General features: G+C 35.8%; 1 protein-coding gene across 4 annotated transcripts; it reads left to right on the forward strand.

Moving 5' to 3' along the window:
• The first annotated feature begins 874 nt into the window (after positions 1-874).
• Positions 875-12,042, forward strand: LOC141815837 (uncharacterized). 4 transcript variants are annotated; one of them, XM_074703710.1, is made up of 4 exons: positions 875-1,165; positions 5,191-5,403; positions 5,488-5,762; positions 11,635-12,042. In XM_074703710.1, the coding sequence occupies exons 2-4, from the start codon at positions 5,225-5,227 to the stop codon at positions 11,811-11,813; spliced, it is 633 nt and encodes a 210-aa protein (XP_074559811.1). In that variant the 5' UTR covers positions 875-1,165; positions 5,191-5,224; the 3' UTR covers positions 11,814-12,042. The 4 variants fall into 4 exon arrangements, with proteins under 4 accessions (XP_074559811.1, XP_074559809.1, XP_074559810.1 ...); XM_074703708.1 differs by having other exon boundaries at positions 5,191-5,762; XM_074703709.1 differs by having other exon boundaries at positions 875-1,066; positions 5,191-5,762.
• Positions 12,043-13,503: the final 1,461 nt, after the last annotated feature.

Genomic DNA, 13,503 nt, shown 5'->3' on the forward strand with positions numbered 1-13,503 from the left:
CAGATTATTCTTGCCTTTTTGCTGTAGGGAGAAATGGACGAGGATCTAGGGAACTAGGCCTGACAACCTAGTAACCATCTTTGCCTTTCTAGCCTCGATCTCACGGGTTGTTGTCGTTTAGCACCGTGGGTAGTTGGAGGAGGTTAGGTCATAGGTAGAGGAACCCGAGCTGAATCTGGGATTGGCGAGGTAACTGAGTCCTGAAGGAGCGAGGCTACTAAGCTGATATAGTGGCCTATTATGACTGAATGGGTTAGTACGAGCTGAGCCCCTGGGAAGCGGGGTTTCCGAGCCGATATGAGACTGAGCCCCTAGGGGTAGGACTGCTAAGCATAGAGGGGAGCTGAGCCCTTGGGAAGCGGGGTTGCCGAGCTGATATGAGACCGAGCCCTTGGGAATGGGGCTGCTGAGCAGAGAAGAGAGGGGAGCTGAACCCTTGGAAAGTGGGGTTGTCGAGCCATTGCGAGCCTGTCGAACCAATCAGAGTGGCCGAGCCATTGAAGAGCAAGGCTGCTGAGCCAACAGAGTGGTCGAGCCATTGAAGAGTAAAGCTGCTGAACCAAAGCCAGTGGCTGAGCCAAGAGTAAAGTTGCTAAACCAACAGGGTGGCCGAGCCCTATTGAGCCATTGAGGACCGGAATTTTAAGGATCAGATCAGGCTAACAAGAGCAGGATTAATCAAGTCTACTGTTTATCAAGGACTAAACCATTGACTTTCCTTCACCATATCAGATCTATTCTTGACCGAGCAAGGACTTTCCAACGCCAGGTCAGATCACTGATCGTCCGCCACATCAACCAACAAATGAAGCCGTGCCGAGCCGATCTGCCTTCATCACGAAAAGAGAAAAGGAGAGAGAGAGAGAGAGAAAAAGGAGAATCCAAGCGCCTTCAGGGCACGGCAACCACTTGGACGTCCACCGTTCCTGGGCAACAGACTTTATACGAGGGGAGCTCGCGGTGGACCTCTGCTGCGGACGGCGATCCACATCTGTCGGCACTTACACGGGATCCACGGCTTACTCTCCACCTCCTCGTCTTCAACTTCCTCTTCCTCTTCCTCCTAGTAAATTGCTTTTAGCCTTTCAATCGCTCTTTTTTTCCTATTTCGCCAAGTTAACTTCTCCGGCTCAATCGTCGACGTGATTTTCAACTGCTTTTTCAGGTACGTTACAAGTAAAAAATAAGCTGCTTGATTTTGAGATGGGTGCATTCTGTTGTTTGATGATTCAGGTTTTCATTTTGTCCGTGTGTAAAAAAGCAGCTTGATTTTGTCATTCGGCATATTCTGTTGTTAGATCAAAATATATGGGATGAAAACAATAATGCATTAAGACTGTAATGATTTAATCTACCCTTTGAGCTTGGATTGTTTTTGCCAAAACGAAGTAGCTGGTGTCGTCTGCTAACTACCAATCATTTTTAAAAATTAATTCTTGGCAGATCAAATGATTGTTTGAGTTTAACTGTGTGATTGTACAAACAACCTCCTCCTCAGTGCCTTATTCTCCCAAGTATTATCAACAATCTCCTCAATGCCTTATTCTCCCCAAGTATTATTCAATTATTCGAACTCGAACACATAGAGCATGATTGCACTAACAAATATAACCCTCAATTCCTTAAAAATTCCTCTAATTTGTCCCAACATGACTAAACTAGATTATCCCCATTTAAAAATTTGCTTCAACTCTAAACTGGCCAAAACAAATCCAAATTGCTCCCAATTTAAACACATGTAACTCTAAACACCATGCTTTACAAATCCAATTCAACTTCAACTTGACGACCAAAATCTAATTTGTTATTTGGTTCAATGCAACTAGTCATCGAAAAATTTAAAATATAACAATTTAAATATGACAAAAAAATTGTATATAACAACTCTAAGACCATTTTTTCCTTCTTCCTTCTCCATGCCTTAAAAATCTTTTAACTGAAAAAACTCTAATGATTCCCTGACATTTTTCTAAATATATATATATACATATATATTTAAAAATTTGTTGTTAGACTTCTTTGTTTTTTGTGTAGGCACAAATGCCTTTCAACTTGAATATATGTTACTGCTAGCTATCTTAAAGTTAGATGAATTGCATTGTGCACAAGTCTTGAACTAGTTACTCTTTTTGGCTAACTTGAGAGCTTACACAAAGTATGACACTCTAAATTCAACACCAAAATGGCCATTGACTATGTATCATCATCCTTTCATGATTGATTAAGATCAAGCCTTTTAATCTTTGAAGTGGATGCACTTCTATGTTCATATAGCTGTACCAAAACTATCCCTATAGATATTTATACTTGACATTTGTTTGAATTTCATTTTGAGCAATGACTTGATCTTTCTTTATCCTACAAAACCCAAGCACCTTTAGTTTGGATGATATTTATTCGGTGTTTGTATGCACTCTTTAGATTTATTTCCACTTACTGAACTTAAGATATGAAGTTTTTATAAATTAAGTTGATTTCTTTGTTTGACAAATTTAATCAGCAGGCTTCATCACTATCCTAACACAAGTCGTTTGGATTTCATTTATTGTAAGACCTTTTATTAGTGCATCCATCAAATTTTAGCCCAACCTAACAAAATCAATGATAATTATATTATCCTAGTTTAGATTTCTCACATTGTGGTGTCTTAGTCTAATATGCTTAGACTTAGACTTAGACTTACCATTATATACATTGAAATAAGCCGTAGATAATATAGGTAGGCTATCAAAATGTAGATATGTTGGAGATATAAGATTAGGGTAAATTGGAATATCCAATAGTAGACCTCTTAGCCATTCTATTTCCTTTCATTTGCTAATAATGCCACAAACATCAATATCATGGCCAAATCAATGACACATATCTACTTTTTCAAGCACTGAAACAACTCCCTTATCAAGGTTGAAAATCCACCCATGATCCTCAAGATTGGTTATTTAACTTGCATTCGAGTAACCTTCTAATGCTTTTGAAACCTCACCATAACATCTTATAGTCCAATTTCCTCTTTAGATATATTTCCTTTCATTTGCTAATAATGCCACAAACATCAATATCATGGCCAAATCAACGACACATATCTACTTTTTCAAGCACCGAAACAACTCCCTTATCAAGGTTGAAAATCCACCCATGATCCTCAAGATTGGTTATTTAACTTGCATTCGAGTAACCTTCTAATGCTTTTGAAACCTCACCATAACATCTTATAGTCCAATTTCCTCTTTAGATATTTCATTATTTTAATAACATTTCAATCAACTTGTTCAAAATTTCTAGTATATTTATTAAACTGCCCTACTATAAACATGATATCTAATGGAGTACATGTCATGGTGTATATCAAATAACCAAACACCTTTGGATACTCATCTTTAGATACCACTCCACTATTAATCTGTCAGACTCCTCATTAGTGTGCAATTAAAGAAATCAAGATTCTAAAGCATGTCCTTGATGGAGTATGACATTTAGTCAACATAATATTACTATTTTCTCCTAATGCCAAATCTGACACTATCTTCTCCTAAATGTGTCTTTTCAAAGCTAATAGAAAGGATAAATTTAGTTTTCTTAATTTTTGATGTTAGCATTAGGAAACATATGATTAAGGTACAAACATATTAGGACAAAGCTAAAACCATGAAGAGTACTTACTAGCTCGCACTTGCTATGATCTTGTCCCAAAACCAAATTGTTTTTTTTTAAATCAAACTGAACTAAAACCATTTTGCTTCGGTTTGAAATGAAACCAAATTTTTTTATTTAGTTTCATTTTTGTCTATTTTGAAACATTAAGTAAATAATAAATATAAATTAAGAAAAAACTAATTTTGAGCAACAAGCCTATTGAGATTAACACTAAAAACTATTATAATTTAAAATTTTTGAGGATTATGGAACATAAAAAAGCAAATAACAATATGAAATCATATTAACGATCATACAAATTTATTTACATATATATACACATTATAAAAGCCATATTGATTGATCAAGTTGATTGTAACAATAACCAAATCGATAAACCAAAAAAAAAATTGAAACCAATAATTTTACTTGTATATAAACCAAAAACCAAATCGATAAACTGAATGATTCATTTGGTTTATTGGTTTGGGTTTATAGATGCTCACCCCTACCTCTAGGATAGGACTAGATCCTTCACTCCTCTATGGCTTGTACTATTGAGGAAGAGCTCGCAGTCCACATTGAGAAGAAATAAGGTCACTAAAATCTAGCCATTGGAGTGTGTAAATCTGCTGGGCAAAGCTTCATCTGCAAGGAAGGAGAGGACCACTAGAGGTGGAGAAGAAGATTGTTGCTTGTTGTGAATCAATTGAATTTGAATGAAATCTACATAACCCACTCTAGTTTCTAAATATATTCATTCAAAACTCTTTTGTGAGACTATATATCTTGGGCTGCACCCTTCTTATTTTGATCTGGACAACTTGGATTACTTTGATGTCCAAATTACACTAGATTGAGGATCGATTCATTGAGGTCCATTGGGCCGAAACTAGACCATTAGTGTGTGTGAACCATTGGCCAACTGATTATTCTACATGGCGGCCTAGATGAAGGTCAATGTTTGTGGCAACAAATTAAATGTGTGCTTCAATGCGACTTGCAGCGATACAAAGTGCAAAGTATGTCAATGAAGCTATATTGCACCGCATGTGCACCACGTAGGCCTTATTTTGCCATGCATAACTGTGAGTGCTATGTCTGTGTCTGTCGTGTGTGATGCACATAACTCCATTATATGTGGAACAACTTTATTAGTTCATCCATATTTAAATATTATAATCTCACTTAATGTGAGGCAAATTGCATTATCTCCCTTAATGTGAGACAGATCACGTGCAAGTTTTCCATATGTTTCATGAACTCTCTTTTCCTTTTTCCTGTTTTAAAATCCTTTTGAAGCTTTTGTTTTAAAAAATTACCACAAATTTTCAATTCTTGTGATTGAATATGTTCTTTATAACTGAGGGTCTTTCTTTTGTCTTGTAATATTTTCTGCGTTTCGACTTGCTGTAATGTAGAGAAATTCCTTAGCAAACTTATCCCATGGGGATTTTCTGTCATAAGTTTCATTTTCCTGTTATTTTTACCAGTAAAAATATATCTTTCCTAATTCCATGTGATTGTTTTTACTTAATTACACACGTTTTTGTTTAGGTAAAAATACCAAAGGTGTTGCTCAATAAAGAAAATGGGAATATCGAAGGTTATGGGATCTGTGTCAACAATTCTCCTCTCTACATCTGTCTACCTCAAGAAATCCGGCAGACCATACACAGCGGTGCCACTTCTACTAAGTGCTTTGGTTGGGTACACAGTCTCCATTGCGTCTCATCCGGCTGTAAATTTGCCTTTGATCCTTGGAAAGAGGTCTCATGGGAGCTTCCCTCTTTGGTCAAAGTTTCTTTTTGCCCCGTATCTATTGACAGTTCGAGTATATACTGTTTTCAAAAGGATGAAGAGGAAGGAGTCATTATATGATGAAATTGTTGAGGGACTCTATCTTGGAGGGTGGCCTACTTCATCGAGTCATTTGCCTCCGGGTGACCTTGTGGTTATCGACTGCACATGTGAATTACCAAGGACCTATTTTGTTCCTGCAGATTCTTATCTTTGCATCCCTTTGTGGGATTCAAGGTCTCCTGATCCAACACAAATTGAATGTGCTGTCCGTTGGGCATGCCAAAAGAGATCTGAAAAGAAACCAGTCTACATCCATTGTGCAAATGGTCAGTTATTGCATCCTTTTCATTTAATTATTTGGGAATGTTGATTTCTTTCAAGTAGGAATATTATCTAATAACGCTTTAGTTGAACATTGAGTGTGCTTGTTTATAGCATCGAAATTTGTTCATGAGAGAAACAATATGATAGGATTCAGTTTAATACATGAAAATGTACTGGGCAAGCATTAGGTGAGTTTTCCTTGGAATGTTTTGCAATGGCAAAAGAAAGCAGTTTAGTATGTGTGTGCATATATTATCCAATGTTGAATATTAGGTAAGTTTCACAGATCCCTTTAAATCAAAGCCTTATGTTTCTTGACCTCCTAAACTAGCCATTTGGAAGCATTTGTGGAGTTCAATACAATTGAATGCCTTGCTAAACTTGTCACTGACTTATTATCACAATAAACTTTCATTGGGTCATCTTACTTAGATTTTCAAGTCTTCTAAGATGAACTTTAACCAAAGTAGTTCACACACACCTTGAGCCATTGCTCACAATTCTACCTCTGTACTAAACCGTACTACCAAATGTTATATCTTACTCCTTCATGTCTTTTGAATAGAATAGCCTTTCTTGTTGTTCCTTTAAAATACTGTAATACTTGGTGCAACCATTCATACATTTCCTTATCTACTATGACATCCTTCTCTACCATTCCAAGTTTGAGATTCGGTCTACTGGAGTAGTTGTTGGCTTGTATGTTGTCTTAGCTGTTTGTTTAAGGAGATCTATAATATATTTATATTGAGAGATAAAGATGTCTTGCTTAGAATGAGCTGTCTTGCCTATTTGTTTAAGGAGATCTGTAATATATTTATGTTGGGAGATAAAGATGTCTTGCTTAGAGTGAGCCACATCATTTTCTGCCATTGATATATCAACATATATTGAGAGTGTTGTAACTTCCCCCTAAGAAGAAGAGTGTTTAATAAATAATGTGTGATCCCCTTAGATTTTTCTATACTCCATGACAATCATATCTCTCACAAATCATGCTCGTGGTGATTGCCTAATTTCATATGACGTTTTCATACAGTATGAGCTTCCAAATTATTTCTTTATCCTAGTAGGGCTTCCATATAAATTAAAAAAATCTAACTATGAAAGCTGGTAAAGGAAAAGTGAGTATAAAGGCTAAGCAAAAGAGAAAAATCCAAAAATGAAGACCAGTAAAAGGAATCTAATTAGGAAGGTCAGTAAAGAGAATCCAACCATAAAGTCTAGCAAAAGAAAAAAAAATGGCAATGATGATCGAGTAAAAGGGAAAAATACAACTACTAAGTTAAAGAATCTAGCTGTGAAGGCTAGTAAAAGAAAAAAATTTGCAATGAAGGATGAGTAAAAGGAAAAAAAATAGCTATGGAGGCTGGTATGAGAAATACTTTTTTTTTTGTTTTGGTTTGTTTTGTTTATTTGGGTTTAAAAGGAAACAATCTAAAATGGATGAGAATTGGAGAGAAGGAGAAGAGAAAAGAAGGTGAATTATGAGATTTTTAGTTTAGAGTTTTCATTGAAGGTGTCACAAGGAAAAAAATAGAATAAAAGAGAAGGAAAAAGACAAGGCCTATAATCAGTGAGAATAAAAGAGAAAATATTTAAAAGATGAAAGTGGTTGATGTGCGTAGGGTATATATATGTTTTTGATACTTTTATTGCACATTTTTGAGCATTTCATGATATTATCCTATGTTTGTTACATCCTTTATCTATGCATTAGACATATTTTCTTCATTCCTAGTTCGGAGGTCTGCTATTGTATTTTGTGTATTTGCAGGGCGGAATTGGAGCAAAATAAGGCGAGACAGAGATTTAACGAAAAGAAGGCAAAACAGGGTCGTGCCTCAAAGGCACGGTCGTGTTTCATCATCTTGAGGGGGTCGTGCCTACAAGGCACGACCATGCCTCACCACCCGAGCCACACCAGCCAATAGCCGTGTCTACTAGACATGGTCGTGCTTCAATACAGATCAACTGCTGCTGAGGGCCTTGCCTGAAAGGCACGCCGTGCCCCCTACCACAGCTGACCAAGCTTGGGGTCGTGCCTCCTAGGCACGGTTGTCTCCCAACTTTCAACCCGATCCAGCTTGGGGTCGTGTCCACCAGACACGACCGTGCTTCGTTTCCAGAGATGAGCCAGGGCAAGGCCGTGCTTGACAGGCATGACCGTGCTTGACAGGCATGACCGTGCCTGTTTTCCCGAAGCATGTTTGCTCTTGGTCGTGCCTACCAGGCACGACCGTGTGATGAAATGTACTAGGCGTGTCTATATGGCCGTGCCATGAGACACGGTCTTGTGGCTGACAGCAGGGTAAATTAAATATCCGTCTTGTTCAGACCTAAAAAAGGGGGGGGGGGGGGGAATCCTAGGAGGTGATTGAAGGCTACCATAACCGCCATCCGGAGTAAGAGTCAGCGATCTATCCATCCGTTCGAGACTACTCCGCCGCATCCATCCACCGTCGATGAGGAGATTGCAAGACCAAGAAGACCATATTGATTGATAAGTCTTATTTCCTTTTTTATTTCATATTTAGGAGTAAGATGTATTGTTTTTACTCTTCTTCGTGTTATATCTCCTCTGTCATGGAGTAGACATTAGATTCTAGGATGTAGGAGGAATTGAGGTGTATATGGATGATTGTATCTATGGATATGTTATTTACCATGTTCAAGGATATGTTTATGCATTGCTATGTGGATTCGTGCCTTGTACTTATTTGATAATATGTCTGTGAATGATATGATTTCATATAGATAAGGGTGAGTTGTAGTTTAACGAAAATCTTAGGATCGTATGATCGGGGTGCCTTGTGACAGAAAGTGAACTTTTAATCGGACTTTCTGAGGAGATTTTTAGACTACGATGAATCTTTATGAGAGATAGCTAACGGTTATTGATTGCTAGGAAGAGGTCCTTAATTGAGTACTCGGTGACAGAGGGTAGAATACTAGTAGTATTGCTGGAGTGTCCGGTGACAGCGGGAGAGCTATAGAATCAGTCTATCTGGGTGTCATCTCAGATTAGTGATCGTAATATTAGAGGATTAATGATTTAATTCCGACGAAATCTGACGAGGTCTAATTGGATATTTTGATTAGAATCTCTGTAATTATGTAATGATTGAGGAATGATAAGGAGTCCATGATCAATCAATCATAATCTCGAAGAATCCAATGTCCTAGGATTGTTTCTCCAATCCTGTCACTTAGCTGATTTCTCTTCGATCGAGGTCTAGGAACTTGATTTCACTCTCACTTCCCCATCATAAATCCAAATTATGTGAACTCCCAACTCTTCTTGTGTTAGTTTAGTGATTGATTCCACGGTCCGTGTGGTTCGATATCTTTTTATTACTTGACGACATCCTGTATACTTGCGGGAGTACATCAGTGTTGGGGAGAGAAAGAATATAAAGATGAACATTAATAATAAAAAATAAAAAATAAAGAATGAGTTAGAGAAGAAAAAGAACAACAGCAAAAAAGAAAAAAACTAAATGGGACTGACACAAAGAAGATAAAAGAGCATAAAGAAGAGAAAATAAATTAAAAGAAGTTATCATGGGCATAAAACAATGAGAGAAACTGTGTTTCCTAAGGTAAATAATTATCATTGTTAAGTTTGATGAGTAGAAAAGATATTGCGTTCATTGGTAAGGAAAAGATTTGTGTTGTCAAGGGTATTTCTCTAGTTGAGGATGGAGATGAAATTTTTTATATATATATTTTTACCTTTTTAAACTTTTTTTTTACACATATAGGACTAATATGATAAGGAAATGATAATAGAAAGACAAAAATAGAATAGGAGAAATAGGGTAAAGGGAAATAAGATTAAGAGGGCACGAAGATAAAGATAGGATAAATTAGGAATAAGATATAGTTTACATAAAAAGAAAAGGAAAAAGTTAACTTCTTATTTGTAAGTAAAGAATAAGGAGAGAAAGAACCAAACTGGGTATCGAAGTGCAAATAATTCATGGATGGGGGTAACCTACTTTCCATATGAGAATAGTTTTGTCTTTAGAGGATGTACGTAGACAATGAGCTAAGATATCACCAATGTTCCCTTTCAATTCACGTAATGGGATTTCCTCAATCTTAAACATCTTCTTTGGAAGGAATAGAGAAGTTGAATTATGATATGTTCCTTCCATATGGTGAAAATTTCATGGCTATAGCAAATCTAGTTAGAGACAATTGTGTGGCAGATGATTTATGTGAAGTGTTAGAAGGTGGTTGAAAAACTTACTTTATTCTTGTGGCTTTTCCTTTCTTCTGTGATTGACAACAAAACAAGAACACATAGTTTAGTGGTGGAGATGGAATGATCAAGTATTGGTGAGTTTTCCGATGCAGGTACCAAGGAAGACAAGATGATCATGGATGATGCTAGTTGCATGATGGACCACCGACTCTGAGGTGTAATAGACCCAATTCTTGCGGAGGCAGCGGCGGCCGAGACATAAAGTTTAAGGAAAAAGAATAATGGGTTTAGGGAAAAAGAATAGTTTAAGGTTTTGGGACGAGATACAGTGCTCGAAGATGGAGGTAGTAGCAGTCAAGATTTAGGCTTTAAGGAAAAAGAATAGCTGTGATACTATATTGAAAATTGAAAAATTATATTAACTAAAAACTTGCCTAATACATTGAATTCTACCCTTTTTATAGATTGATAATGTGACTTATTCTTCATGAAAGAATAGACTTTTCTAATAAAAATCATAAAAAACTCTAACAAATATTTTCAAACAAGCTTATCTTAAAAAACTAAACCTTTATGAAAATTACTTATACTATCATATCCCATAATTTATAGAATATTTTCAGCCTATATATTGTTACAAAATCATTTTTTGCCCACAAGACCCAAGCCTGTAAGATATTGGTAAAGATTATATTTGTAGAGTTTTCCTTCAAGGTTTCACCAATATGCCATATAAAGACTTGAATGCCTAACCTTCACATATGCCATTGATTCCAACTTTCTTTTTTGTCACTAAAATGTCAACACCACATTGCTTATGTTGTCTTTCCTTGGAAGGATAAAAATACAAGAGGGAAAAGAGTAAAGGATAGCAAATGAAGGAAAGGAATAGACAAATAGTATTTCTGTAGTTGATTTCCTTGCAGGTATGGAAACAACAAGGAAGAAAAATAGTTATAGAATACCCTCATCTTCTTCTAAATGCAAAGATCAAATGACAACCAGACAAGTGACAACACTTTTGTAGTTGGGTTAGTTTGAAACAGAGGGAATAGTTAGGTGCTTATGATGATAATTTCTGCTGATTTTGAAGGTAAAAGGATGATAATTTTTCACCATTTTTTTATTCTATCCAAATTTTCCTCGGTGAAGTGAAGGAAAAATTTCCCCCTCTTTCATTTTCATCTCTTCTCCTTGTTTCTTATAAGAAACACAAATTAAAGGTAACAAGTATCTACCTCCTATGTCAGAAGGAAATATATCATCAGAGGATCATCATAACCTGAAGTAGTTATTTCACTATGTACCTAAAGTAGCAGTATGGTTGTTGATAAAATTCAAAATGATGAAAGAATGACTAACATTTAGTTGGCGATTCACAAGATTTTTTTTCCATAACAATTTGATATTTTTCTGGGCAGGAATGATTGAATTACTAGAAGGGGATAGTACTGATGAAAACTAGTGATGGTACTATTCATCTTTTGGAATGCCTGAATTTGAGAATTAGTATTTGAATATGTGAATTCTTGTGCTAATCTTAATCACCTTTAAGATATTGTGCACATCCAAAAATGCTGCATATTTGTTCAGTTTGTAAATTATTAATCTTTGTCTCACCTTATTTCACCACTTAATTCTTGCTAATGATTGGTCAACGATAGGTCATGGCAGAAGTGTTTGTGTTATGTGTGCAATCCTCGTTGAGTTAGGAGCGGCTGAAAATTGGAAAGATGCCGAGAAGATGATACGCGAGAAGCGTCCTTTGATTAGAATGAATGCTCATCACAGGAAAAGGTTAGAAGAATGGTCAAAACGCCGCATTGTATCAACAACTAAATAACTGGGAGGTAGTATGACTTGAATGCTAGAATATTGCGAGTAACAAGTCATGAAGGCATAGCATCAGGCCAAATATAGTCGATTGAGAGTGAGGGAAGGTACCTCATTTCCCCCCTGAAGTTCTTTAATCTTGTTTACATGATGTTTGATTTATTTCTCTAAATGATGGACTCTGCTGTACCATTTATTTGTAAACATCTGGTTAATTTAGCACGAGAATTTTTTTCATATGTACTCACATTGTTGGAGTTAACTCCAACTTAAAACTTGTGTGGATTAACAGGATGGATTACAGGCATGGGGAGATGTCTTGCTTTTGAATGTATAAAAAGAGCTTTCTAGTTAATGAGAGAAAAAAATAAATATTTTCAATACAAAATTAGGGGAGGAAATCTCACATCTAAAATTTAGAAGGAGATTAAGACATTTAGATGTATATTTTCATGTCCTATTAAAATGTGAATTTAGTGGAGGTGCCATGAATTTTGTACATGATAGAGTAATATGCAAATAATATGATAGAGTAATTAATATGGACAAATAATGCTTTCTTACATCATTAGTACATTTTTCACATTGCATCATCGTGTTGAAATGCATATTTGGTTCATTACTATGTAGGAGGAAGTCATTCTCTACCTCATTTGCCGTGTGGGATGATCAATTCACTAAATGTTTTAGTATGTCGATGAGTTCAATTTCATCACAGGTAGTTGACCAAATAAGCTAACAAGTTTGAGTGAACTGATATATCCAAATAACGTGATTTATACGATTCAATTATTTGATGGCCAAGAAGAAACCTAGATCGATATTGTCCAAGAGATCCAACCCGACCGAAGGATGTGAACTTGCCTATACAAGGTCAAGATTGGACAAGAGAGGAGGAACACATCAAATTTAAGTGAGAAACAAAGTCTCATTTAAAAAAAAAAAATCTTCCAAGCAACATTCTTCCTCATTTTAGGTGAAGCTTTGACTATCAAATTTGCATACTCTCGAGGTGTTATAGTGAGGGTGGCCTACAGATAATTATACTCATTGGAAGTTCAAGATGTCTAAATAAAAATAATATTTTATTTGCAATCTTGTTATATTCTATAATTTGATGTTTGTAAATAGAAATTCATAAAACACAATTTTCTTAGCAATTGATGGTATTAGATGTCTACGATGACAACTAAAACTTGAAGCAATATTATTAAGTCCTTAGCTTGGTAGGCGAACCAGAGGGGAGGACTGTTCATTTCCAAAATTAATTGGGTCTATAAGGTCTGGACACTTAGATTTTATATATATATATATATATATATATATATATAAATAAGTCCTTAAAGAGAGTAGCATAAAGACTAGACATTGAAGTTATGGATAGATCAATACAAGCTATATTTTGCTATCAGATGGCAATAAGTAGTCTCACCCATATAAGTATGGTAATGCTTAAACAAGTATGTAATTAGGTTTGTTGTAAATTGTCGTTCGATGGTGTTAAGGTTGATGTAAGAACAACCGAATGGCTAGGAGGAGGGAGAAAATGAATAATATTTGATTTGAAAAATTCAAAATCTTTGACCAAATGTAAAAGATAAGAAATATATAAATATACAACAAGAAAAAAATAAAGCACTAACACAATGAAGTTTTCATAGATCAGAATCCTCTTTTCTTACTCCACAACTATGTATCTT

This window comes from Curcuma longa, unplaced genomic scaffold, assembly GCF_044706935.1.
Source record: "Curcuma longa cultivar G26 ecotype Majalengka, Jawa Barat unplaced genomic scaffold, ITB_CL_G26_1.1 contig_11346, whole genome shotgun sequence".
Classification (NCBI taxonomy): domain Eukaryota; kingdom Viridiplantae; phylum Streptophyta; class Magnoliopsida; order Zingiberales; family Zingiberaceae; genus Curcuma; species Curcuma longa.